The sequence below is a fragment of the Brassica napus genome, chromosome C1 (assembly GCF_020379485.1).
Source record: "Brassica napus cultivar Da-Ae chromosome C1, Da-Ae, whole genome shotgun sequence".
In the NCBI taxonomy this organism is placed as follows: domain Eukaryota; kingdom Viridiplantae; phylum Streptophyta; class Magnoliopsida; order Brassicales; family Brassicaceae; genus Brassica; species Brassica napus.
In genome coordinates, this window is record NC_063444.1 from 8,090,839 (window position 1) to 8,118,340 (window position 27,502).

General features: G+C 37.0%; 4 protein-coding genes and 1 long non-coding RNA gene across 6 annotated transcripts; 3 read left to right on the forward strand and 2 right to left on the reverse strand.

Annotated features, from left to right (window-relative positions):
* The first annotated feature begins 1,413 nt into the window (after window positions 1-1,413).
* LOC111205190 (protein decapping 5-like) lies at window positions 1,414-2,489 on the forward strand. Its single transcript, XM_022700642.2, has 3 exons — window positions 1,414-1,754; window positions 1,860-1,960; window positions 2,048-2,489. The coding sequence occupies exons 1-3, from the start codon at window positions 1,646-1,648 to the stop codon at window positions 2,174-2,176; spliced, it is 339 nt and encodes a 112-aa protein (XP_022556363.1). The 5' UTR covers window positions 1,414-1,645; the 3' UTR covers window positions 2,177-2,489.
* A 2,035-nt stretch (window positions 2,490-4,524) lies between these two features.
* On the forward strand, window positions 4,525-7,204 carry LOC106373904 (F-box/kelch-repeat protein At4g19330-like). The gene has a single exon (XM_022700477.2). The coding sequence runs from the start codon at window positions 5,700-5,702 to the stop codon at window positions 6,927-6,929; it is 1,230 nt and encodes a 409-aa protein (XP_022556198.2). The 5' UTR covers window positions 4,525-5,699; the 3' UTR covers window positions 6,930-7,204.
* Window positions 7,205-18,236: 11,032 nt separating this feature from the next.
* On the reverse strand, window positions 18,237-21,798 carry LOC106377076 (protein MODIFYING WALL LIGNIN-2-like). The gene is made up of 3 exons (XM_048745514.1): window positions 21,693-21,798; window positions 21,386-21,597; window positions 18,237-18,788 (listed from the first exon to the last, which is right to left on the reverse strand). The coding sequence occupies exons 1-3, from the start codon at window positions 21,780-21,782 to the stop codon at window positions 18,440-18,442; spliced, it is 651 nt and encodes a 216-aa protein (XP_048601471.1). The 5' UTR covers window positions 21,783-21,798; the 3' UTR covers window positions 18,237-18,439.
* LOC125580651 lies at window positions 18,706-21,957 on the forward strand. The gene is made up of 2 exons (XR_007318382.1): window positions 18,706-18,807; window positions 21,389-21,957. It is a non-coding gene; the product is annotated as an uncharacterized LOC125580651 (long non-coding RNA).
* A 505-nt stretch (window positions 21,958-22,462) lies between these two features.
* Window positions 22,463-27,304, reverse strand: LOC106377077 (long-chain-alcohol oxidase FAO4A). 2 transcript variants are annotated; one of them, XM_013817237.3, is made up of 3 exons: window positions 26,908-27,304; window positions 25,367-25,636; window positions 22,463-24,300 (listed from the first exon to the last, which is right to left on the reverse strand). In XM_013817237.3, the coding sequence occupies exons 1-3, from the start codon at window positions 27,163-27,165 to the stop codon at window positions 22,513-22,515; spliced, it is 2,316 nt and encodes a 771-aa protein (XP_013672691.1). In that variant the 5' UTR covers window positions 27,166-27,304; the 3' UTR covers window positions 22,463-22,512. The 2 variants fall into 2 exon arrangements, with proteins under 2 accessions (XP_013672691.1, XP_013672692.1); XM_013817238.3 differs by lacking the exon at window positions 25,367-25,636 and having other exon boundaries at window positions 26,908-27,273.
* Window positions 27,305-27,502: the final 198 nt, after the last annotated feature.

Here is a 27,502-nt window from a genome sequence, read left to right on the forward strand (position 1 = left end):
TTGCTGAGAAGAGGATCCTGATTGTGCACCACACACAGAGTCAGGTGATGGAGCAGAGACTGAGCTTGTAGGAGGAGGATTAGGAAGAAGATGCTCATTTGTGGTCACTGGTGTTTGATCACTGTCTTTGGGACGAAATGACTGCACATATACACAATAAACCCACACATTATCAGCCACCGACTATAATTTACTTAATGAGATACAGAGAGGGATGTGGCTAATAGTATAATTCCTTTTTGTTCTCTTTTTGGCCAACGTAATAGATAAACAACGACAAAAGAGAGAGAGATGGTAACCCCACTGGTAGCAATAAAGCATAAAAAATGAAAATCTTGCTCAGCTTAGCCACAAAGGCTTAATAATGGGTACACACAAAACAGAAACATCAAAGCTCAGAGATATGTCTCATCAAGTATACCTTCCAATCCCAAAAGTGGTCATTGCTCAAATAGAATCATCATCTCCATTAATTACTAGTCTATATTTTCTCTCTTTGGCGGTTATCACTCACTCTATTTGTCAAAATATGCATAACATACATCAAATGAAACTAACGGAGCTAAACAAAACTATTTATTATCCCAAAATTGTCTTAGTGAATTAACAAAAATCTCAACTTTAACAAACCCAATTTACATAAACAAGAAAAAACAAGCCCTAAACTCAAACTCCAATCTCGAAAATCCTAAAACTTCAAAAGACTATAAAATTTTGCACTGAAATATCAGAAACCAAACCCAGATTACAATTTCAGAAAGGAAATTCATTCGATTTTGAAAAAAATTACTTGTTTGGAGTAACGAATCAGCGAGAACTAGGGCTGTGACCTTTAATGGGAACCGTTTATCCGAACCGGATCCGATCTGAAATGTACTGGTTCGGTTCGGTTTTGGATATGGTCATATTATCCGATGGTTCATTGCTTCTAATACCCGTGGATATTGGATCGGTTCTCGTTATTACCCGAAACCCGATCGGGTACCCATTTAAACCGAAACGGATAGTCTACAACCTAGAATATTAGAAAAAATGTCATCACCACAGTATAGATAGAAAAGCGGCTATGTTAGCGATATATATATTGTAAATATATATATTGAATTTCAATATTATTTTTTAAAAATAAAATTGACATTTTAGGGATTTGAACCCGAGTTGTCCACAATAAAGATAGACTATGTGACCACTAACCCACTTCAATTTACATGTAAATTATTTTATTTGATAAATATGTATATGATTTACATAATAAATGGGTACTCGGAACCGGTGGTATCCGAACCGAAATCTACCAAGTACCTATTGGGTAGAGAATTCATTTATCTGAAAACCCGGGCCTGAATGGATCTTACCCGACCAAGCCTAGTGAGAACTGAGAATTCGACCTGTTTCGTGACCCGGTTTTATGACCCGGTTCTCCATTTAACCCGAAACGAAATTGAAGTAGGCGCGGAAGGCCCAACGAAAAGCCCACATACACACAGTTAAGTTCTTCCCCACTCTCTCTCTCTATAAATACCTGAATCTTTTAAAAAAATACAAACAAACTTTTCGATCGAGAAACAGAGAGAAGTAGAGAACGTACGTGGACAAGAATCACGAACGCGACTCATCGTCTCCACTCACCTCAAAGGCTCTGAACATGGAAGAGATCGGCAGCTTCGTTAGTATTATCCGCACCGATGAAGCAAGGATCGAAGGAATCCTTGTTAAGGTTGATCTTTCGAACCAGAGAGTCGCTGTCAAGAACGGTAAATATTTACATGCTTGATTTTTTTATGATCTATGCATTTTTCTTGAAACTCTTCTTCTTCGCTCATCATCCAACGATATTTCTTGTTTTATTGCTTGTACAGCAAGGAACTTTGGAAGCGAAGGAAGAAAGCTTCGCGGAGCTCAGATCCCACCATCATTACTCCTGCATGGATGCATGACACTGGGATCACGTCAGATCAAGGTTCGTTTCTTGGAGACATCGATCCAAAAGAACAAGAAAAACGTACGAACTCAGATTTGATTTACGACTCTCTGTTCCATGTTTCAGGACATGGAGATCATTTTGCTTTCACCTCAGGAGAGAAACTTCCCACCTCTTTCTCAGCGCAGGATTGGAGCAAGGAACAAGATGGATGGACCTTCCTACTCCGAGATCGCTAAGGGGAAGAAGAACTAGAAGAACTAGGGTTTTAATTAAACCATCTTTAATTCGTTGAGGATATTAAACACCTTTTGAACTTTGTAACTCTAACCAAAGTTATCAAAGTTCTTTATTCTCACAGATTAAAGCTTTTCTATATTTCGTGTGTTGAGTTTTTTTGGTCTAAATCTAGGTTTGTGATTTTTTATGTTTATGTGTATATATACTTAGATGCATGCTTGACTGTTTTAGCTGAATCTTTTTAGATACTTTGCAAGGAACAATCTATTATACCGAATGCAGTGTATTACTGGATATAAGAAGCCACTCCAATGATACATAGCGCAAGTGTTTATAATCTATGATATATGTGTTAATGTTTTTTTTTTAATGTATATATACTTTTATCTCCTTCGAATTAATCAGTCAAAGTTATGTCAAAAAAAAAAAGTCAGTCAAATTTTTTTTAAAAAAAATATATAACTGGAATTTTTGGTTTTATTTGTAGGCAAAACAAAGTCAGTCAAAGTTTTTTTTTAAACACACGGTGTAAATAACATGTTTATTTGTTTATTCGTCTAGGCTTTAAGACCTGCAATATTAAATCACGTGTGGTTGTTTTTATTATATTTTTGTTATTTGTTAGTTAAGTATTGGGTTATTAAAATTAAAGAAAAAATACTCGGAATTTTGTTCATTGTATAACTAATTTAAACCCAAAACAGAGTCTTATCTGCTTATGAGATTAATGAGCTTGAATAATTACTTAGAAGTCACAACACTGCAATGTAGTTATTATTTTATTTAACATCATTCAAAAGCCTCCACTTTTGTTCTCACGTTATATCTTTTACAAAGATAATAATTAATAAAAGTGAATCGGGACCGTTTAAAGGATTCATTATGAAGAAAAAAAACGCTCTCTCTGCTTGAAGACAACCCTAACTTCGGTGGTTCTCTTCTGTTTCAAGGCGTGCTCGGTGCCCTGAAACCGTCGTGTGTCAGGTTCTTGTTCTCCGGTCTCAGTGCGTGTAGGTGAGAGGTCTTCAGGTGTTGGTTGCGTCTATGCATCTGACGTTTCTAGGCTTTAAGTCTACTCTCCCCTTTCGTTTACTCGTTCCTCGTCCTCTTTGTTCTTCTCGACTCAAGGAGATAGTAGCTCCTCTGTTTTGGGTCTCGTTACCTGCTCTCCGCCGCTGCTGGTTTCGTGTCACCGAAAGTATGCAGCCTTTGGGAAAGAAGTTTATGTCCTCTGGTTCTCAGTTGATGCGCGGGTTCGGTGTTGTGTTCCTCTGTTGAGTCGACAGGTTATGCTTTCCGTTGACAGCTCGTGGTCAAGTTGCTCCATCCCAATGTCGTCTTAGTTTCCGCTTGGTTCTTGGCGCCAAGAGCAATTTGCTTTCTTCTTTGCAGGTAACTATTGGTTCGGTTTGGTTGCTATCACTTTGCCCACTTTTTTGTAACATCCCGAGTTGTGATATATGGAAAGGCTTAAGAGAATTGATTTGGCTACCTATGTCACCAAAGTTGACTTACCTTTTCCGGAGCACATCCTGAAAGAACTCCAAAGTTAAGCGTGCTTGGGCTGGAGTAGTGGAAGGATGGGTGACCTATCGAGACGTGATTCGCGATAGCGTGCGAATGAGGCCAAAGCATGGGAAAAAGGTCGGGTGGTGATTGCAGGGTCAGTAAACAATTATTTCGAGCCTTTGGAAATTAACGGACCGACCGTCAGACGGGATGGGGCCCACGGGCCGAGAGAGCGGGCGTGGGTGGCCCATTAGCCGTGGGCGGGTCGGGACGTTACAAGTGGTATCAGAGCTGGTTAGCCATCTCGGTTCTGACCCGAGAGGCGTCTTGAGACCTGTCATGGAGCGCAACGAGGACGTTGCGTTCTTTGAGAGGGGGTGAATTGTAACATCCCGAGTTGTGATATATGGAAAGGCTTAAGAGAATTGATTTGGCTACCTATGTCACCAAAGTTGACTTACCTTTTCCGGAGCACATCCTGAAAGAACTCCAGAGTTAAGCGTGCTTGAGCTGGACTAGTGGAATTATGGGTAACCTATCGGGAAGTGATTTGCGATAGCGTGCGAATGAGGCCAAAGCATGGGAAAAAAGTCGGGTGGTGATTGCAGGGTCAGTAAACAATGATTTCGAGCCTTTGGAAATTAACGGACCGACCGTCAGACGGGATGGGGGGCCCACGGGCTGAGATAGCGGGCGTGGATGGCCCATTAGCCGTGGGCGGGTCGGGGCGTTACATTTTTGCTGCGGGAACTGGAGACGGGAACTCTCTCCTTCATCGGTGGTGTGGAGCCTATCCAGGAATGAACTCCGCCCTTCATTTGTGGTTTGCGTATTGGGGGGGGGGGTTTCAAGGTTTTAGTGTTTGGAGTTGGGATCGGTTGATCGCCTTTAACGACTTCGCTGGAATGGCCTTGGTCTTGGCATGTGCTCTTCTCTTGCTATCAATTCAGTATGTGCTCTTCTCATGCCGCTGTGAGTCTGTGACAGCCAAGGCCGGGAAAAGCTTTGTTTGTAAGAGTTATCAGCTGTTGCCGGCTCCTCTCTCTATCGTTGGTGACTGGTCTTCATGTGATTGTTTTCTTGTTGTCTACCATTACCAGTGATAGAAAACACTATGAGCTTGGGTTTAGTAATTCTTTCGGGCGGGAATTGTTGTTTCAATTTGAGTTTTTGTGTTCTAGTTCCCTGTATTTTCTTCTGTTTTCTTGCTTGTATGTTGTATTTCAATTCAATTTATGAAAACCCTTTCTTTAAGAAAAAAAGAAGAATCGGGACCGTTTAGTTTATAAGAAAGAAAAAGGTTGAAATAGTCATTAGATAAATTTACCATTTTCTATCGAAATAAAAAGTAACTAGATAAAGAGAGATGAGAAATTCCTTAAAATAACCATTTTTACTTTATGGGGTGATGTTTTGGTGATATGGTTTTAAATTTTAAAAAATAAAAAATAAATATTTAAAATTTTAAAATAAAATAGAATATTTTGATCATTTTTTTTGAGTGATATTTTTGTGATAAAAACTTTTTAAAAAAGTTATTTAGGACAATTGTTCTAAAGAGATTGATATAATACATATCCGACTTACGGACCAAAAAGTCAAGCGAATATATTTAGAGCATCTTTATCGCTCACTTTTGATCGTCTCTTAGGGGGGGGGCCACAGTTCAGAAGAAAACGGTATTTTATGTGTGTAAAATAGAGACGTGTGTTGCTGTTTTTTGCACTGTTCGCACCGACACGTGGCGACCAACGATTGATGTGCTTTTTAATTTTTTTAAAAAAAATCAGAAAAAAAATAAAAAATAAAAAAGATTTATATTTAATATAGGAGATAAAGATGCTCTTATGTATGAAAACAAAATTCTAACCGTGTTTAGGATTTCTATTTAATATAGGAGATATTAACAGGCTATATATACATGTATATGCCATAAACACATGATTTCATCCGTATTCAGTTGAGAAAACACAAAAGGGATTATTCAAAAGAATAATATCTAGCTAATTGCATACTCTAATATATTAATATGGAAGTACCAAAGGAGTCAATCCTGTCTGCTCCGCCGCAACCATCTCGGACGTCGTTTTCATCACTACCAGAGGACATCGTTTTGAGTATATTGGCTCGCATATCGACATCACATTACCCTAAACTCTCTTCTGTCTCCAAGAGCTTCCGCTCGCTCATACCCTCGAAGGACCTCAAGCATGCGCGATCCCGCTATGAAACAAGAGAAAATCGTGTTTATGTCTGCCTACAATCGCACATCCATCCGTGTAACCACAGATGGTTCAGTCTGTGGATAAAACCTGATGATCATCAAACCCTAACGCATCCTTGTAACGATAGATGGGTCGGTTTCTGGACAGACCCTGACCAGCATCAAACCCTAGCATGTTGCGTGAGCGAAGACAAAACTACCAGAAATTTGCTGGTACCAATTCCGTCTTCTTATTCTCCCTACTTACCAAAGCTCTATGAAATGGCTGGTTCAGATATATATGCAATAGGTGGCGGACTAAACCCATCGTCCTCTACCACAGTGCGGGTCTGTAAGGAGCTGGTCGGTGAATGGCGTGAAGCCCCTAGCATGATGGTTGCTCGTAAGAATGCCTTTACATGCTCCCTCAATGGGAAAATATATGTAATTGGAGGATGTGAATCAGGTGAATCTGAGTGTTGGGCTGAGGTTTTCGACCCAAAGACTCAAACATGGGAACCTTTACCGGATCCTGGCACTAGGCTCCGGTTCTCTTCCATTAAAAATCTCGACGCCCAACAAGGTAGAATTTACTTGAGGACCAATAAAAAGAACTTTGTTTACCTTATAGAAGAAAATAGGTGGGAGGTTGTTGATGAAAACATTGGGGAGAGTGAATGTAAGGTAGATAATACTTGGTACTGTTATGCTAATGATGGTTTACACTGGTGGCATGAGACAAAGTATTGTGAAGAATGGAAATTGGTCAAAGGTTTGACGGAGCTTGATCTGCATTTTAGAAGAGGACATGGAATGGAAATAGTTAGTTATGGTAGAAAACTCGTTATCTTTTGGGTTGGTTTGACAGAAATGTTAGATGATTTTCCTCTTAGCCTACCACCATCTGAAAATTTCTTTTCTGAAATTTGGTGTGCTGTGGTTTTGCTTGAAAGACGTCATGATGATGAAATTTGGGGTCAGATTGAATGGGTTGATCTTGTGCTTAGAGTCCCTTCGTCACATACACTCTTGCGCTGTGTGGAGCTAGTGCAATGATCGACAATATGCCTTTGCTTAGGGGCTCTTATTAATTAAAATATATGCTGTTTTTTTTTGGTTTTTGTACTCTTTTTAACTTAGATTTGTTTTACAACAGTTCATGTACTGTTTGTTTTTTCTTTTCTTTTTGTGGTCAGGTCTTTTACAACAGTTCATCTACATACATATATTGAACTTAAAATATACCAATGGAATGTATAAATAATATTCGGACAAGTCATAAATACATGAACCATATCAAATAGTTTCTCAGAAAAAAAAAAAAAAAAAAAGACACAACCATATCAAATAAGTTTGGTACCAGCAGGAAAATTCGGATACCGGCAAGAACACAGGTTTGGGTCCGGCCGGTTCTATTGGACAAACTATTAAAATTAATTCAATTATTTATTTACTCGTGATTTGAGAAAACAAGAATCTCATTCTTAATTAAAACGACAGTAATTAACTTAGTCAAACTTTCTAAAAACTCTATATGGACCAAATAATTATTAGTTAGAAAATTAAAAGTACATATATTTTGAATGGAATTTTTTTTTTTTTTTTTGCTTTTCAAAAAAAAATTGTCTTTTGTCCACCAACTTATTATATAATCGATTTGAGAATTATCAAGAGGGTTAAATAGTTAAGGTCTTAAAAGTTCCGGGTCAAATCCATACCGTTTTGAAGACCTAATGCTAAATCGTGGGGATTCAGAAGACGGATAAAGCCTTTTGTAGTTAGAAACCAGATTGATAAAGCTTCCTATGTAATTCAGGATTTTGATAGTGTGGAAGAGAAGGTAAAGATGATGATGATGACAAAGCCAAGGCATACTGTGAACTCTCAGTCTCCATCATAAATGTAGACTATCTAGTCAGACTAATTAGAGTTCTTGTACTCTCTAAATTTTCGTTCTAGGCTGAGACTTGCAAAGGATAGGAAAAGAAGAAACCTTGTCTCACACGGAAAAGGAAATACAAACGTGGTTGATGATGCTTCAACGTTGGGCCTCAATGGGCCTTATCATAAGTATTGATGTATGATTATATGATTTGGTTCTTCAAGGTCACCCAAAAGATAAGTGGGTTTTATATGAGCTCCAATATTCCAAAATTATTTATTTTCCCCTTCAATATTCTAAATTCATTTTCAATTTATCCAGATTTTCAACAATCGAATTACACTACAGTAGAAACTCCATAAATTAATAATCCATAAACTAGTAAATATAATATAATAATAAATTTCAGCGGTCCAAGTTAGACCAATGTAAAATTTGACAAAATAATAAGATAATATTTTAAAAAAAAACTTAGATAAATATATGATTCCAATATAAACATAAATTTATTATTATTATATATAAATTTTATATAAATATAAACGATTTAAATTGTATAGTTTTTTAATTCACATTGAAGTCTATCTTTTAACTTTTCTTATTTGTAAATATATTGATGTTATTATATCATTTTATACTTAAAATACATTTTAATCTATGGTACATATTTTATATACTTTAAAATAAAATATTCTTCATATTTTTACAGTAAAATATATTTTAAATTAAATTAATAAATTGATAAGGATGATCACATGTTGACTCTTCTGATTTTACCGTCTCTTCTTCGGTTTACAACTTTAGAGCATGATTAACCCGGGGTTCTTAGGATGGAGTTTTTAGCGGAAGTTAAGAAACTGTTTCTTAACTTTTAACTAAAAAAGCTAAGAACCGGTTTTAAGAACCGATTTAAGAACCGGTTCTTAGCTTTTTTAGTTAAAAGTTAAGAAACAGTTTCTTATTCGGCTGCATTGAAGATGACCCATCTGTGTTTACTCTGTGGACTAGACCAGCTGTCGCTAAATAGTTTTTTTTTACATAAAGAGAAGAAATATTGGCTAACTGTTAAGCTTTTGAAGCCAATATTTGGTGATATTGCAGCAAGAGGCACTATAGAAAAACAAAACTTGTTTGAGTATTTCCCAGTTCCACACTAATTTCTTCAGCAAAAAAAAAAAATGGAGAGTGAAAAATTGTACCAAATATTGCCTCATAATAAAAATTGTAAAAAAATAATGGAGAGTGATGTATAATGCAAAACCCGGTTTTGACTGGTTCAATTTGATATTCGATAAAAAAAAAACGTGTATACAATTTACTACAATATGGAAACTAATTAATTAACTTTGTTTTAGGATTCTTATTCATTTATGGCATAGGAAATAATTCTCAGGCTGTTGTATATGGGTTTCCAATTAAGAAAAGAAAAGGTTGTTTGCATTGTAAGAAAAAAACCCTAATCTGGTACTTTCTTGAGAAAGAAAAATGGAATCAGCAAACGAGTCGAACCCTCCTCAACTGCCTCTGCCTCCGTCACCACCATCTATGTCGTTGCTTAAGTTACTACCAGTGGACATTGTTTTGAGTACCTTGGCTCGCATCCCGACGTCATACTACCCAACGCTCTGCCTGGTCTCCAAGAGATTCCGCTCGCTAATCATCTCCGAGGAGCTCGGCATGTTGAGATTATACCTTGGAACCCATCCTCGTGATCGTAGATGGTTCAGTATGTGGACAAACCCAATGATTGTAAACCCTTATTTTATTGGACGACGAGAGACAAGCGTACCGGAAATTTTCGTTTACCAGTGCCATCGTCCTATTTTCCTCGCTTGCCAATATGCTATATGAAACTGTTGGTTCAGAAACATACGAGATCGGAGGTCAAAACTGTTGGGTCCCTCCTAGATGGAGAGAACCAAGTGGGCATGAGACATAATAATTCTCATGACCTTAAGTAATTAGTGATGTTCCCCTTTGCACTGTAGACTCACAATAATAGAGTTTTGACAAAAAGAAACAAAAGAGAAAGAAAGGAGAAAAGGAGAGAGAAGGAGAAAACTCGTAAGGTGATTTCAAGACTGGATTTAGAGGGTCAAACGGATCTTGATCGGGTTGATATTTTGTGGGAAGCTTCTTCAGTCAGTGGGTTAGAGGTTCACCGAAGGGATTTGGATTTCAACGGTTGGATCTTCTGTCGTATGAGTTTTCTTGAAGCTGGTCGCCATAGTTCTTCAGCAGAGCAGTCTTGGGTGTTTGGTAAATCCAACGGTGAGATCTTCTCTTATTGAGCTGAAATTTGGCAGAGGTATTTTCAACTTGTTTATCTTAGATTTGTACGGTTGGATTAGTTTCTGGAAGCCGGATCTTTGTGAGCTGAGGTCGTTTGGTTGCTGCCGGTTTTGAAGCTTTGTGTTGCTCTCTTGTTGTTGTTGTTTGTGTTGGAGATAGCTCTTTGTAGCTAGACTCTCTGTTCTGTTCAGGCTGTTGAACAGGGAGGACGTGGTTGTACTCATACCATTTATATAGTGGATTTTTGAGTGGACTACGGTTCCGTGGTTTTTCCTTCTCACATCGAGGAGGTTTTCCACGTAAAAATTGTGTGTCTCATTTACGTTTTTCTGCATATTACATCCCGCCATCGTCGAAGTATTTTCTTCACAGGTTCACACAAGGTCAGGGGAATACGACCATTAGTATTTCCGCTGCGCCGTGTGAGTTTCCCCAACAGAGTGGTATCAGAGCTTCTGGTTTTAGAGCTTTGGTTTTGATAACTTTGGGTTGTTATTTGCTTGTGTGAAAGATGGAAAATATGAGCAGGATGATAAGCTTGAATGGTGCTAACTATCATCTATGGAAGGGCAAGATGGAGGATTTGCTCTTTGTTAAAGAATTCCATGTTCCAGTCTTCGAGGAGCAGAAACCTGAGAAGAAGACGGATGAAGAGTGGAAGCTGCAGCATCGCCAAGTGTGTGGGTTGATAAGGCAGTGGGTAGATGATAATGTGTTGCATCATATTGAGACTGAGACGGACGCTCGTTCTTTGTGGAAGAAGCTGGAGCAGTTATATGCTAGGAAGACCGGAAACAACAAGATGTACATGATCAAGAAGTTGATTGAGCTGAGGTAACAGGAGGGGACTCCGATGACAGATCACTTGAATGCGTTTCAGGGATTGCTCAACAAGTTGTCTGATATAGGCATCAAGTTTGATGATGAGATTCACGGTCTGTGGCTTCTCGGTACTTTACCGGACTCTTGGGAGGTTTTCAGGATGTCTCTTTGTAACTCCGCGTCGGAAGGTGTTATTTCGATGGATTTAGTGAAGAATAGTGTTCTTAATGAGGAAGCAAGAAGGCAGTCGAATGCTAGCAGTTCGCGTTCAGATGTCTTTGTTTTGAGTCAAGGGGGAGAAGTACAAGTAGAGATCCCAAGAGAGACAAGAACAGGAGCAGGAGCAAGTCTAATAGATTTGCTAATATAGAGTGCTACTTCTGTCATAAGAAAGGGCACATGAAGAAGGATTGCTGGAAGTTGAAAAACAAGTAGCAAGGAAATCAAGAAGAAAAGGTGGATCGGGTGACTCTCACCGAATATCAGTTTCTCATTCTTCTTGAGGGTGATGCCATTAATGTCGCATGCCTGGACACCAGTTGGGTGATTGACAGTGGAGCTACTACTCATGCTACATCACAGCGGGATTTGTTTTCTACCTATACTACGGGTAATTATGGTTCTGTGAAGATGGGGAATGATGCGATGGCTCAGGTTGCTGGCATTGGTGATGTTTGCTTAGAGACTAGTCTTGGTACTAGGCTGGTGCTTAAGGATGTTAAGCATGTTCCTGATATTAGGATGAATCTGATATCGACGGGAAGACTTGATTATGACGGTTATTTCAGTTTGCACGGTGGTGGTAAATGGAAGCTCTCTCGCGGTTCCTTGATTGTGGCTCGAGGTGAGAAGTCTTCATCTTTCTATTGGATGCATGCTAAGGTCTCCAAAGATGTTGTTAATGCGGTGGAGAATGATAATGCCATGGAGTTATGGCATAAGAGACTCGGTCACATGAGTGAGAAGGGAATGGATGTGTTGTCTAAGAATGAGGTGATTCCAGGAATCTCTGGTTTGCACCTACAGAAGTGTTCGCATTGCTTTGCGGGAAAACAACACAGGGTATCTTTCAAGTCTTCTGCACCTTCTAGGAAACCCGAGGTACTGGATTTGGTACACTCAGATGTGTGTGGTCCAATGAAGACAAGATCTCTTGGTGGCGCATCATATTTTGTGACTTTTATTGATGATCATTCAAGGAAGTCGTGGGTATTTCCTATGAGGACGAAGGATCAGGTGCTGGGATATTTCAAGCATTTTGTGGCATTGGTTGAGAGACAAACGGGGAAGAAGCTGAAGTGTATCCGCAGTGATAATGGTGGAGAGTATCTTGGACCATTTGATGCTTATTGCAAAGAGCATGGAATAAGGCATCAGTTCACGCCACCTCATACTCCACAATTGAATGGGTTGGCTGAAAGGATGAATCGGACGATTGTCGAGAGGATGAGATGTTTGATCTCACAGTCAGGCTTATCGATGACTTTCTGGGCAGAAGCTTTGAACACGGTGGTTCATGTGCTGAATTTGTCACCAAGTGCTCCATTGGATGGTGATGTTCCAGAGAGGATTTGGACTGGTAAGGATGTTTCTTACAGTCTCTTGAGGGTCTTTGGGTGTAAGGCATTTGTTCATATTCCCAAGGTTGATAGATCGAAGCTTGAGATGAAGTCGCGGCAGTGTGTGTTCATCGGTTATGGTCATGATGAGTTCGGGTACAGATTTTATGATCTCGTTGAGAGGAAGCTCGTAAGGAGCAGAGATGTTGTGTTTATGGAATATCAAACGATTAAGGACATTGACAAGTCCAAAAAGCAAACTCAGATTTTTGAGGGTTTGATCGATACAGAGGCTACTCCTTCTACATCGGTTCACGGTGAGGTTGAGGTTGAGGTTCAGGATAATACACCCAGTGCAGATGCTCCCGCACATGAAGATGGTAGTGGTGATCATGGTGACGATCATGGTGAGACACCAGCTGCTGAGAACCAACCGACTATTGTTAGAAGATCCGAGAGAGGTCTTAAACCGTCGACAAGGTATGATCCTAGTGAGTATGTATTACTTACTGATGGGGGAGAGCCTGAAAGCTATGATGAAGCTTTGGAGGATGAACACAAGGATAAGTGGTTTGGAGCCATGGATGAGGAGATGGATTCTTTTGAGGAGAACCATACTTTTGAGTTGGTGGAATTGCCTAAGGGCAAGAAGGCTCTGCTTAATAAGTGGGTGTACAAAATTAAGCATGAGGATGCCAATTTGCCACCTCGACACAAGGCTAGATTGGTTGTGAAAGGCTACAGCCAAAAGAAGGGAATTTATTATGATGAAATCTTTTCTCCTGTTGTGAAGATGTCATCCATTCGGGTTGTACTTGGATTGGCAGCAAGCCTTGATCTAGAGGTTGAGCAAATGGACGTGAAGACTGCTTTCCTTCATGGTAATTTGGAGGAAGAGATCTACATGGAACAACCGGAAGGCTATGTGCAAAAGGGCAAAGAAAATTTGGTTTGCCGCTTGAAGAAAAGCCTTTATGGATTGAAGCAAGCACCAAGGCAGTGGTACATGAAGTTCAAGTCTGTTATGGGGGAGCATGATTATACAGAGACTGATTCAGACCATTGTGTATTTGTGAAGGTGTTCAGTGAGGATGATTTTATCATCTTGTTGCTGTATGTCGATGATATGTTGATTGTGGGCAGGAACATGGACAGAATTAACGAGTTGAAAGAGCATCTCAGTGAGTCCTTTGCCATGAAAGATATGGGTCTAGCGAAACAGATTCTTGGTATGAAAATTATTCGGGATAGAGGTGAGAAGCTGATTCACTTATCTCAGGAAAAGTACATTGAAAAAGTACTTAAGCGGTTTCACATGGACAAGTCTAAAGTGTTGAGTACTCCTCTTGCTCCACACTTAAGACTGAGCAGTCAACAAAGTCCGAAGACATATGCGGAGAAGGAAGATATGGCGAAGGTTCCGTATGCTTCTGCAGTGGGTAGTTTGATGTATGCCATGGTCTGTACAAGACCGGATTTAGCCTACGCCGTTGGAGTTGTCAGCAGGTTTCTCTCCAATCCGGGAAGAGAACATTGGAATGCTGTGAAGTGGATTTTGAGATATCTCAGAGGGACTTCTAATTTGAAGATTACATTCGGAGGTAAGAAGTCATTGCTTGTCAGTTACACTGATTCTGACATGTCGGGAGATGCTGATTCTAGCAAATCTACTTCGGGTTACTTGGTAACATTTGCGGGTGGAGCTGTGGCATGGCAGTCAAGGTTGCAAAAGTGTGTTGCACAATCTACCACTGAGGCAGAGTTCATTGCTGCAGTTGAAGCTTGTAAAGAGCTATTGTGGATGAAGAACTTCTGTGAAGAGATCGGTTTCAAGCAAGAAAAGTATGTGTTGCTTTGTGATAGTCAAAGCGCTATTTGTCTCGGGAAGAATTCTACATTTCATTCGAAGTCAAAACACATTCAGAGGAGGTATCATTGGATACGTGATGTGGTTGCTTCTAAGGAAGTGGAACTTGAGAAAGTTCATACGGATTATAATGGAGCTGATATGATGACAAAATCATTACCGAGGGGGAAGCTTGAGGTATGACGAGAGATAGCCGGAATGGCTGTTTCTTCCATCTAGTCAGAGGGGGAGTTTGTTGGGTCCCTCCTAGATGGAGAGAACCAAGTGGGCATGAGACATAATAATTCTCATGACCTTAAGTAATTAGTGATGTTCCCCTTTACACTGTAGACTCACAATAATAGAGTTTTGACAAAAAGAAACAAGAGAGAGAGAAAGGAGAAAAAGAGAGAGAAGGAGAAAACTCGTAAGGTGATTTCAAGACTGGATTTGGAGGGTCAAACGGATCCTGATCGGGCTGATATTTTGTAAGAAGCTTCTTCAGTCAGTGGGTTAGAGGTTCACTGGAGGGATTTGGATTTCAACGGTTGGATCTTCTGTTGTCTGGGTTTTCTTGAAGCTGGTCGCCATAGTTCTTCAGCAGAGCAGTCTTGGGTGTTTGGTAAATCCAACGGTGAGATCTTCTCTTATTGAGCTGAAGTTTGGCAGAGGTATTGTCGACTTGTTTATCTTGGATTTGTACGGTTGGATTAGTTTCTGGAAGCCGGAATCTTTGTGAGCTGAGGTCGTTTGGTTGCTGCCGGTTTTGAAGCTTTGTGTTGCTCTCTTGTTGTTGTTGTTTGTGTTGGAGATAGCTCTTTGTAGCTAGACTCTATGTTCTGTTCAGGCTGTTGAACAGGGAGGACTTGGTTGTACTCATACCATTTATATAGTGGATTTTTGAGTGGACTACGGTCCCGTGGTTTTTCCTTCTCACATCGAGGAGGTTTTCCACGTAAAAATTGTGTGTCTCATTTACGTTTTTCTGCATATTACATCCCGCCATCGTCGAAGTATTTTCTTCACAGGTTCACAAGGTCAGGGGAACACGACCATTAGTATTTCCGCTGCGCCGTGTGACTTTCCCCGCTTCCTCGCTTGCCAATATGCTATATGAAACTGTTGGTTCAGAAACATACGAGATCGGAGGTCAAAACAAACCCTACGCGTCTGATGTATGGGTCTACAATAAGCTGATAGGCAAACGACGCAAAGCCCCTATCATGATGGTGGCTCGTAAGAATCCACTTACGTGCTCACTTGATGGGAAATTATATTTGTAATGGGAGGGTGTAAAGGAGATGAGTCTACGTGTTCGGCTGAGGTTTTTGACACAAAAACTCAAACCTGGGAACCTTTACCGGATCCTGGCGTCGAACTCCGGTTCTCTTTGATTAAAAAGCTTGAAACTGAATCAGGAAATTTTTTTATTGCGGAGCAATAATAACAACTTTTTTTTATCTTGTTAAAAAAAATGTAGGTGGGAAGTTTATCGTGCAAAATTTGGTGAGAGTATCTGTAAGATAGATGAGGTATGGTACTCTTATGATCAACGTGAATGTTGGTGGTATGACACAAAGTGTCGAAAGTGGAGATTAGTGAGAGGTTTGACTGAACTCTGTCGGCGTTTTAGTCGTGAACTTGGAGTGAAAATAGGAAGTTATGGTGGAAAACTCGTAATCTTTTGGGTTGGTCCTGCGCTGTATCCTTTCCTTGGTACCTCCCGGATTTGGTGTGCTGTGATATTGCTTAAAAAACATTGTGGTCGTTATAATGAAGTTTGGGGTCAAGTTGAATGGGCAGATATTGTGCTTACAGCCCCTTGGTCACATACAGTACGCTTACGTTGTGTGAAGTCGGTGCAATGATCAACAAAGTATGCTTTTGCATTTAACCTTTTGTCTTTAAAAAAAAATACAATTGATGCTATTTAGGAGAGTCGTTGATATAATATAGATAGTGTGATATATATGCTGATTAATTTTACTGGCACTAATTCGATTTCTTTTATAAATGTTAAAGTCTAAGTCTTCCTCCATGTAATCACAAAAACACATACGTACCACAATAGTCTCATTCTTCTTCAACATCTAGTTATCTTTCTCCTCTCCTTTTTTGTAGCTTTTTGTTCTCCTTCTCCTTCCAGCCTTTTTCACCTTGTCCATGAAAAGGAGAGACAGCGTTAATAACAACCTTCTTTATTCAGGGAAGAAACAACAACCTTCTTGGCAGAAGCCTAAGGAAAAACAGTTCAACAACTTAAACTTAAAAGAAATTGCTCTTATGTACTTTGATATATGAACAGTTTCTCCCTATAGGAACCAATCGTAAAAACCAAGAATACATGCTGTAATATAGCCATTATTATGTAAAGTCTAACTGGTTATGACATGTGATCGGTCAAAATACTGTAATGCCCCGACCGCCCACGGCTAATGGACCATCCACACCCGTGGTCCGTGGGTCCCATCCTGTTGCGTTAATTTTTTGAATGCCCGAAAGTCTTGTTTACTGACCTTGCAATCACCACATGACCTTTCTCCGTGCTTTGGCCTCACTCGCACGCTATCGCGAATCACTTCCCGATAGGTCACCCATCCTTTCACTACTCCAGTCCAAGCACGCTTAATTCTGGAGTTCTAAACGGATGTGTGACGGAAAAGGTAAGTCAACTTTGGTGACATAGGTAGTCAAATCAATTCTCTTAAGTCTTTTCATATATCACAATTCGGGATGTTACAATTCACCCCCTCTCAAAGGACGCAACGTCCTCGTTGCGCCCCACGACAGGTCTCAAGACGCCTCTCGGGTCAGAACCGAGATGGTTGATCTGCTCTAATACCACTTGTAATGCCCTGACCGCCTATGGCTAATGGGCCACCCACACCCGCTCACTCGGCCCGTGGATCCCATCCTGTCTTACGGGCGGTGCGTTAATTTTCTAAAGATCCGAAAATTTTGTTTACTGACGTTGCAATCACCACATGATATTTCCCGAGCTTTGGCCTCACTCGCACGATATCGCGAATCACTTCCCGATAGGTCACCCATCCTTTCACTACTTCATCCCAAGCACGCTTAACACAAGAGTTCTAAACGGATGTGTGACGGAAAATGTAAGTCAACTTTAGTGACATAGGTAGCCAAATCAATTTTCTCAAGTCTTTCCATATATCATGACTCGGGATGTTATAAATATATTAAACATTCTTCTCCATGATTGATGTAAAAGCAAAAACCTATAAATGATATAAAACAAAAACTGATATTAATGGAGGATTTGATTTTGTGGCATTGACTAAGAACTTTAAGCAGTACGACCTATGGGGTCAACCTGAAGAAAAAAAAGTTCAAACTGCTAATAGTATTGAAGGATCCTTCTACATGATCTCGCAGTCAGTTCCATCCTATTCGGAGACATTACATTCCGGCTGACTTTATCGCGAGATCCGTGAAGAATAACTTCATCAACTACAGCCACCGCCATCCGATTTTAGAGGTGGATATATTTAGAATACGCTTTTCTAACCTGTGGGTGAATATCGTTGATCGTGGCACATATATATCATTGACAAGTTCATGTGTGATTTTTATCTAATGAACTTACCTTCTGATATTTATGATAGTTTTTAGAGTGTTGTTAATTTTTTACTATCTAAAAACACTGGTAAAGTGGTAAGTCTTCAGAGATATGTAAAGTCTTTATAGTCTACTTCCATGATTTGTTTTCTCTGTTCCCTCTTGTTTTCAAGGTTGAACTTAAACTTGACCCAAAAAAAACACTTAAATTTGGTCCAGAGTGAATGCATCTCCCAGAGGTGTGAAGTCTTCTTTTCATTATCCATGCATTTTGTTATGTATAAGTATAACTTTAGATTAGTCAGAGTTATGTGGACCGTCATTAGTGGCTTCTGGGTTATGATTGGGACCAAATCTTCCAACTTGGAAGGCATATAGATTGATAAGTAAAGAAAATATCATAATATATAATTACTAAACACAAGTTGAAACTGACTCTTTATGGGATCCTAAAGTGACCAACATTTAGTGTGCTTGGCGCGTTGTTGTGTCCATTCAACATTTCCAATATAAAGGCACTAATTATCCATCAAATACAACTTTGTAAATATTAAATATAGTAAATTCTCTTTTTGCTTCTTTTTATTTATATCCTGTCATCAGCAGTGGAAGGTGCTTCTTCCACAAAATAAATGACAGTTTCTGACTTGTTCATTTGGTGATCATCATGGTTCTGCTTTCTTCCTTCTGGTTTTGTTTGGTCTTGGTCTTTGGTTATGATTGCCTCAAGTTGTTGTTGCTGCTTCTTTACTTTGGTCTTATTGGCTGATATAGTCAAGGCTCCTAGTCCAAGGATGGATAAGCAACCTGACGCTGCAAAGACACCGTCTTTGACAAGGTAACAATCTTCTTCAAGCCATCCTTCTCCGAAAGGCTGCAGTCGGCTCATGCTTATTGCAGTACTCAGAATCAAAACCACGACCACAAAATTCGACCTAATATATAGCCACATAGGTAAGAACACAAACCTCAAAAGATATTCAATTTCTATCTTATACTGCTTCGATGATAGATAATAGATATTACTTGTTTACTAGATTTTTTAACCGCGCTACGCGCGGATAAGATATTATATGTATTTCTCAATTCTAAAAAATAATGTATAATATTGTATTATATTATTTAAAAAATATAAAATATGACTACATAACATAAATATATTTTTTAAATTTTCTTTGTGGAAATCATTATGTTGTTTGATTGTTGTACTTGATTCACATATTTGCATAGATATTTGTGATAGATGAATAACTATATTTTTATTATCAGTAAATAATATATATTTATTATATAATATAAGAAAAATAAAATTATTTACTTTTTAAACAAACTTGTCTCATGTTGGGGACTCGGTTATAGACATATCATATACGAATGAGACATTTTTACAGTTATCAATCTTCTTAACATTGAAAAAACAAATCTACATATCAAAACAATATCTCATACGATCTATTTGTGGAATAATTACTCTGAAGAAATTGAATTTAGGCATCAAAAAGGACTGAAAATGTATGTGCATATATGTTATCTAAGTCTGCTTCACAAAGTACTATTCATAGTTCATATATCATTAATGTCCATCCTATTTTTTTGTCCACCATTTCTTAAACATCTTGAAATAACTGATGCTAATTAATAATAAACTTTTTGCTGGAAAAAAAATCAAATTTGTCTAATTATCGCTTAAATATTTTATTAATATGGTCTAAGAAGCTTTTAAGTGATATCATAGTTTAATTTATTAGTTTTTTTGTTAATTTTTAGAGGTTTTTGTATTTAAGATTTTTTTCCATATTAAGCTTCTATTTCTTTCACAGAATTGATATATATATATATATATCATAAAAATTACCATCAAATCAGTTTTACTTATTTATTATTTTGTTTTAACAAAAATACACTTTTTAAATAATTTAATTTAAAATAAAATTATATATTAATTTGCTGTATTTTAACAATTTCATTGATTTAATTAATTTGCTTTGGTGTATAACTTAAAAAGTTTTCATATGAATCGGGGAAAGTAAATTTATGTTGTTATATTATATTTATTTTGTGTATATAGAATCTATATATAATTCTAGTGTAATAAAGAAAGAACATTATTTTTTTGTAACTTCAAAAAGATACATTATTACAATTTAAAATGAATCAAAATTGAAGAAAATGGTAATTAAATATTTGTAAATCTAATTGTTTAGTTGGATTCTCATGAAAAAAAAATCGATTGGTTAAACAAATGTTTCAAAATTTGTTGTGGTATTGTTTTGTCTATAAATTATAAAATTTATTGAATTAATATATTTAATTATTGCATCCTTAAATAATATTTTATTAAGACATTAGAAAAATATGTTTTGAGTTGTTTTGTCAAATTGTACAAAAATCTATGCTTTTTCATATTTGTAACTTCAAAAAGATACATTATGATAATTTGAAATTAATAAAAATTGAATAAAATGGTAATTAAATATTTGTAAATCTAATTATTATTTTATCTTGTTTAGTTGGATTCTCATGAAAAAAAATCGATAGGTTAAACAAATGTTTCAAAATTTGTTGTGTTATTGTTTTGTCTATAAATTACAAAATTTATTGAATTAATATATTTAATTATTGCACCCTTAAATAATATTTTATTAAGACATTAGAGAAGTATGTTATGAGTTGTTTTGTCAAAATTTTACAAAAATCTATGTTTTTTCATATTTGTCACGAAAATTTATATGTTAAACTTTGTCACGAAAACAAAAATATATGCTTTTTCATACTTGTCAACGTTCTCACACTTTCTAAGAATATATTAGCTTAGTCACTTACTTATTTTTTTTTTACAAAATAAAGTATCGGAGTCTTGAAAGTTGAATTCATATTATTGTAAATGTACATAAGAGTTTGTGATTATATACTTAGTGGTTCTTGTATATGTGTCCAAGAAAGTTTCAATGGCTTAGTGGTAACTGTCCTATATTTATATCATACTAACCCGGGTTCGATTCTCACCTTCGCATTGTTTTTTTATTTTTTACGAAAAAAAATGAGATGACATGGCAATTTCGGATTCTCTGATTAGTTGATTTTTCTATCCTATGTGGACACCCTCTCCATGGCTTATATCCCCCTTTTAGTATAGTATAGATTGTAGTCTTAATTAATGTAATCATGCGGATAGAGACCAAACCAAACCAAACCAAAACCACTTTTAGTGTAACCCAAAACACCCGAACTAAACCGTTTTATATTTATTAAATTTTTATATTTCATAAATATATCTAAGAATATATAACCTTATTACATCAGTATATTATTCTAAATCATTGTTTCTAACTAAACCTTACTAAAGTCAAATTGTATCAAACCAAACCGATACAAATGGTTTTATTTGATTTTCAGTGTATAAAATCTTAAACCGGAAAACAAACCGTAATTCAGAGCATCAACGCATAGTTTAAAGCACCTCATAGGACAGTAGCCCTTTCAGTTATTTACGTTAGTAAAAAGAGAGATTTGAGAGTAATATTTTTTTTACCAGGAGAGAATCAAAAGAACAGTTGGTAAAGTAAGATTAGTAATCTTGTAACCATCTTCTCTTTTGGTTCCTGTCCTGTAAATTCGGAACACAACTATGTTTCCAACGATCTGAGCAACACAGAAGCAAAGAACAGCGGCTGTTCCGAGCCAAAAAGCATGGCTTCTTGGTATATAACAGTTCCTCTCTGTGTCCCATCGAACGTCTTCTTTCTACAGACATGGATATTTCAGAAAACGTTGGTTTGAACTTTTCGATTAACGAAACACAAAAAGAGACTTTTAATGGAAGTTAGCTTACGTGGTACCTTTGTTCTCTTGAACTCGGCTATAAAACATGTGATGAAGGAAACGAGACCAAGAAGGAACACGACCGAGTGGAGAACATGGTTGTGCATAGTTTCTAATGATCTTTGTACCCTGTAAGATTTGTGGATGCACGTATATATGTATAACTCTACAACATAAATGTTTAATCTTCTTTGTCAACTAAACAAGAGTGGGAAAGGGCCAAGTAGCTGAATATTCTTAGTTATATCAAATGATATTTTTCAAAAACAAATTTGAAGGAAATAGATGATGGCGTAGTATACTTACTTAGACTGTTATACACATCTTAAAATTTTCGGTTTCCTGAGGGAATTACTCAGAGAAATTTTCTTCGTCAACCAAATGAATATAGAAAACGGGGAATATATTCTAAAATGATAATTAAATGATAATTCTGCTAAATCATTCAAAGGAAAAAGATTTGACTAATTAAAGGAGAGGTCAACGTTGATTATTCAGACTTTTTAAACAGAGAAAATCAAATGATGACAAAAGACTATGTTTATGGAGTATAGATCAAGCCTTCCCAAGTTGAAAACTTATTAGATTTTGTATTTTTCTTAAGAAAATGAAAGTTTGAATTTGGATTTTCAGTTGGCTACTAGGCTTAGAAACATTATCCATTTTGCTTATCTTTACAATTTTTATTTAACAAATTGTTTATTAGTCTTTAGTAGTATAAGCTAGTAAGCTACAAAGAAAAATGAAATGGGTATCCATATGTTAGTATAATATATAAATTCTTAAATATAAGATTATAATTTTTTATTTAAAATAAATCTAAGCAAAGACGAGACTTCATTTCTTCCTCTTAAGAGCATCAACAACATTAAGGCCAATACAATAAGCGATAGACTGAACGCTGACCATCGGATTAACCCCTAAAGCCGTTGGAAAAACACTTGTGTCCGCCACAAATAAGCCTTCGACCTCCCAAGTCTCTCCCGTTGGCTTCACCGCAGATACTTCTGGTCTAGTTCCCATCCTACAGCTTCCCATTTGATGAGCTGAACATATCTGTCCTGACAAATCCTTCAAGCCCTTTGAACTCTCTTCTCTCACAAACCGCTCAATCTCTACCGCACTCGCTGTCCTAACGTTCAAACTCTTACCTTCTGAGTTATGTGTCCCAATCTCCTCAGCTCCTGCCGCGGTCAAAATGTTCAAGACTCTCTCAAGTCCCTTCTTTAGACTCTCTTCGTCTTCATTGTTTAAGTTGTACTCGATAGAACTCTTAGAGTTGATTGTTCCGGTTCCTTTGTCTCTCAAAAGCGTGAAAACGTGTGCGGTTCTTGAGAATTTGAGCATTCGTGTTTTGAACTCCTTGCTTGATGTCCAAGGAATGACCCCTGAGAACAACCCTGGATGAAGAGAAGGTGTCTGAATCACCGTTTCTCCATAAGAACGTTTCGTTTCTGCGTTTACAACGCTAGACATTGCGGTCATGATACCTCCTTCGTAGCTTTTCTTCTTCTTCTCAGGCCATTCTTCCTCCTGCGGGAACCAACCCCAAGCCATAACTACAGGATGTAAACAAAGGTTTCTCCCAATGTTACCGTTCTTCAAACCGCTGCGTTTCAACAAATGAGGCGTTCTGAGCGCACCGCAAGCCACTATAGTTGTTTTAGCCTCCACCACATAAATGTCATCCCCAAACGCAAACGCAACTCCAGTCGAGGTCTTTGTCTTCTTCCCACCTTTGCACTCGTACAAGACTTCCATCGCTTCACAACCTGGAAGGATCAAACCGTTACCAGATTCCACTAAATCTACAAGCCAAGTCTCTGAAGTCCCTTGCTTTTGACCTTTCTTGCAACCCAAGCAACAAAACCCACAGTAATGATCCGATGGAGCATTCCTCGGAATATTCTTCACCGGTAACCCTAAATTTTCACAACCCTTCCTCAAGATCTCATTGTTAAACCCTTCTTCTAAAAACTCGCATTGAACACCCATTCTCTCACACACAACATCCATTGCCTCTCGATACAAATGGCTTCCAAACATTTCTAGTTCAGACTTTTCCGACCATTCCTTCATGACATGTTCTGGTGTCTTGATCGAGGCCGACCAGTTAATCGTTGAACCGCCTCCGACCGTAGACCCGGCGAGGATCACTACGTTCATGTCAGTAGTGGCTAATAACCCACCGGATAAGTACATCTCATCAAATGCTTGTCCTTCATGTAAAGAGAGATTGCTTCTTGCATAGTAGTTTCCTTTCTCCACCACCAAAACTTTGTAACCAGCCTTGGCTAACATTCCAGCCACCACTCCTCCCCCGGATCCTGACCCAACAACCACGGCATCACACTGGATTGTCATCACTGGGTCAGAAATAGATGATCCGTTTTTAGTCCTCTTGTGAGTTGAAACTGTGAACCCGTGACCGGTTAACTTCTTTGTCACTGCTTCTCTAGGGCTTTTGAGATCGATGATGCCATTATAAAGTGGTCCAAAGATCTCATCATGTTTGTTCTTTTTCGTCGTCTTCTCATTTAGTTCTTCTTCATGATCACTATGGTCAGAGCTGGGTCCATTGTATCCTATTGCTTTCCACGCCAGGTTATTTCCTTTTTCATCCACCTGAAAATTAATTAAATAATCTTAAGGAATTAATTCTTTTGGTAATAATTCTGTATATCAAAATTGACATTTCTTCTGAAAAAAAATGGTAGCAATGTGATAAGTTTCCTGCTCCCTCTCTGGGTTTATTAGGTACGAATTTTCTTTGATAGGCAATTGTCGACAGGTCCACCACAGGTACACCTTGGGCCATATATGTAGAACTTATTATTACCATATATGCTGAAAGAATTATTTTTTTGACTCATAACTCAAATTTAATCTTGATTTGCATTTGGACTCATAACTCAAGAATTTAATCTTGAGAAAGACACCTTACGCCTGAATGCGTATATGTATTGGGCTTTGGTTAACTCAGATTAAATGTCCCGTCAGTATATAATTATATTTCCTCAGTTATTTCTTTTTCTTTTAAAAGATGTATTTAAAAGAATGTGATAAAGACTAATGTTTAACTCTTTGAATTAGATGGATTTAACTTTTAAAATGTGCGAAATCATAAAACATACTTCACATTTTTCATCAAAAGTATCATTTCGATATTTTCCCAAAAAATTAAGAAAATGATTAAAATACAATTCGTTTTTAATAATCACACTTATGTAACTAATAGTATTTAAGATAAATTAAACAATACATTTTACAATTAATATTAGAGTATTACCAATGGAAAACTCAATATTTTCTCCAAAATAGAATAACTTCCTAATAAAGTTAAGTTCACTTTAACCCTTCTCTTCTTAGAGTAAAAAATAGAATAATAAACAAAAAAAACTTTATTTATAGAGTAAATACATGTTTATTCTATAACAGAGTGGATAATAGAATGGGTTTAGAATATTTCTTATTCCAAACTTCATTTTGAAATATATTATAAAATGGAGTTAGATATGTTCTTAAGCATAGCAAATATAATTTGCATTAAAATTATAAATTCATACTTTTTATAGAACAAAAAAAAATCAAAATATCAGTTTTACCAAACATAAAGAGTAAATCTTATAGGAACATAGGGAGCATATGTATATGCAAAGCAAAATTTGTAACGAGAATTGGGTATTTTTACCTGAGTAAAGAAGACAAAGGCAGTGATAAGTTTGATGGACCTAAAGAACATTCTAAGGAGTATGAAATAGCTTGAAGCCCAGTTGAGCAATATCTCTTCTCTCTGTGTCTCCGGCAGCCAGCAGAATCTCCGGAAGTAAGGATACTCGCCGGTGAAACTTCTCCGACCACACATGACAAGACTTCCGATCCAAGTGGAGAGTGACCACAGTCCTACTCTTAAAATCCACTTTTTTGGATGGCAAAGTCTCTCACTCATTAACCTTGCCACCTATTGTTGTGAATTTATGACATAATAACAAAACGTTAAAGAAATTTATTTTTTAAAACGAAGATAATAGTTTTGGTTTGTTATTTTGCTTTTTAGGCCAATGCAATTATGACAAGTAAAAAGGACCTCTGAATTGGTCCTTGAAGTAATATTAATACCACATAATATATAATATATTACTATAAGAAACGAATAAATTGTTGCAAAAACCCAATACGGCGAACCCTGGTTCGAACTCCGCTGACCACACGGATATGGGTTATTGCTTTCGGCTCATTTGAATGCCGAGGAAAAGGTCTATCTGTAGATTGTACCTCTATCCAGAGATTATAATAGATTCGGGTTTAACCTTTTTAGTTTACAGAAAAAAAAAAAAAAAGTTGTTGCAAAGAGAAAAGTAATTAATGTCACAATCAATTTTGAGATATATTTAGTTGTACTCGAAATCTGTCGGCTCTGTCCTTAACTGGGAGTACGAACTTTTCTGCCCTATCTTAACAGTATTATTATCCACGGCTTTTTAAAACAGAGTTTTTAAGGGAATATAAAACCATGTTTTTTTAATTTTTAATTAAAAACTTAAGAAACTGTTTTTTAAAATAGTACTACTGATTATTTATTTAGCGATGAAAGGGCTTATTCAAATGCATGGCAACAATAACATATCTAGATTAGTTTTACAAAAAAAACTACTACTATCATGCTTTATTCAAACAGTTCATTTAATTCATTTCTGGATAGTTTGAGCCGTAGAAACAGCTGTTTTAACGTTGTCGAAGCCGGATATGAATCACCTTTGAGAAAGAAAAAAAGTTTTACGTTTTATAACAAGCAAGATTACAAGAAAATGATTCTGAACCAAGAAAGATTACAAACCAAACACAGTTAACTTATGATCTATGTCCTGTAACTTTTCATATTGTTTATAGATTGTTAGAAAATTATTTCTAGTTTAATGGTTTGTTACCTAGAACTTAAGAAAATCAAAAAGCAAATTAAGTTCATATTTTTGGTTATTAATGTTAAATTAAGTTCATTGTTTGTTAAAAAAATTCATCAAACGACTGTTTCAAATCAATAGAATTTCAAATAATCAAAACGTATGTTATATTCTTTTTTTTTTTTTATGAGGTGTATATGTAATGTAACATATAGTATATATAGTTGGTATCTTGGATCAAAATATAGTTGGTATCTATATATATAATTATATGCTCATGCATATGTCATTGCGGAAGTATGTAACATGTTTGTATATATGAAACACTTACACGATCGGGAGTTCCGGTAAGAGAAGCGGAGGCGGAGTAATATCCAGCGACGCCGTCATCTAGGTGTCCTACTTCAGAAGCGTCGAACGATGGTATTAGAGTATCGCAGATCGCAACAAGAGATTCCATCTCACGCGCAGTCATTAAGTTTGCATAAACCGTCTTCGTTTCATCTTCCTGCCGGAGACCTCCAAATTCGACGTCGAATGTTGCTTCCGTAGAATCTTTATGAAGGCAGGTTTTGTTTTGATATTCCATTAACTCAAGATTTTTTTGTTATTGTTTCTCAAAAATATTTTTTTGTTATTGTGACTGGTAAAGTATGTGTGTTATGTGTTTATGTAGAAAAGCAAATAAGAGCTATCATTCTAAAAGATATGTATGTATATACATATATTAACCTAAAAATATATGAATGGAATCCCTTCTATATTAATTCTGGAACATTACAACATGTTTTGTAGCCACATATCATCACGAGAATGATTCTTATAATTGTTAGAAAAATAAGTTGGTACATATAAACATATACTATGTTTTTTATTAAACTAACTATCAAATTAATCAATAGAGTACAAAAAATATTTTTTTTTCT

Bases quoted from the DNA above. Each gene is read 5' to 3' on its own strand.
- LOC111205190 (XM_022700642.2), top strand. From the start codon at position 1,646: ATGGAAGAGATCGGCAGCTTCGTTAGTATTATCCGCACCGATGAAGCA. The intron at 1,755-1,859 runs GTAAATATTTAC...TTGCTTGTACAG, and splicing joins GAGAGTCGCTGTCAAGAACG to CAAGGAACTTTGGAAGCGAA. The intron at 1,961-2,047 runs GTTCGTTTCTTG...TCCATGTTTCAG, and splicing joins TGGGATCACGTCAGATCAAG to GACATGGAGATCATTTTGCT.
- LOC106373904 (XM_022700477.2), top strand. From the start codon at position 5,700: ATGGAAGTACCAAAGGAGTCAATCCTGTCTGCTCCGCCGCAACCATCT.
- LOC106377076 (XM_048745514.1), bottom strand. From the start codon at position 21,782: ATGCACAACCATGTTCTCCACTCGGTCGTGTTCCTTCTTGGTCTCGTT. The intron at 21,598-21,692 runs GTACCACGTAAG...CCATGTCTGTAG, and splicing joins CCGAGTTCAAGAGAACAAAG to AAAGAAGACGTTCGATGGGA. The intron at 18,789-21,385 runs GTAAAAAAAATA...GCTATATATTAG, and splicing joins GTTCTTTTGATTCTCTCCTG to GTCGAATTTTGTGGTCGTGG.
- LOC106377077 (XM_013817237.3), bottom strand. From the start codon at position 27,165: ATGGAATATCAAAACAAAACCTGCCTTCATAAAGATTCTACGGAAGCA. The intron at 25,637-26,907 runs GTAAGTGTTTCA...TCACAACAATAG, and splicing joins TTACCGGAACTCCCGATCGT to GTGGCAAGGTTAATGAGTGA. The intron at 24,301-25,366 runs GTAAAAATACCC...ATTAATTTTCAG, and splicing joins CCTTTGTCTTCTTTACTCAG to GTGGATGAAAAAGGAAATAA.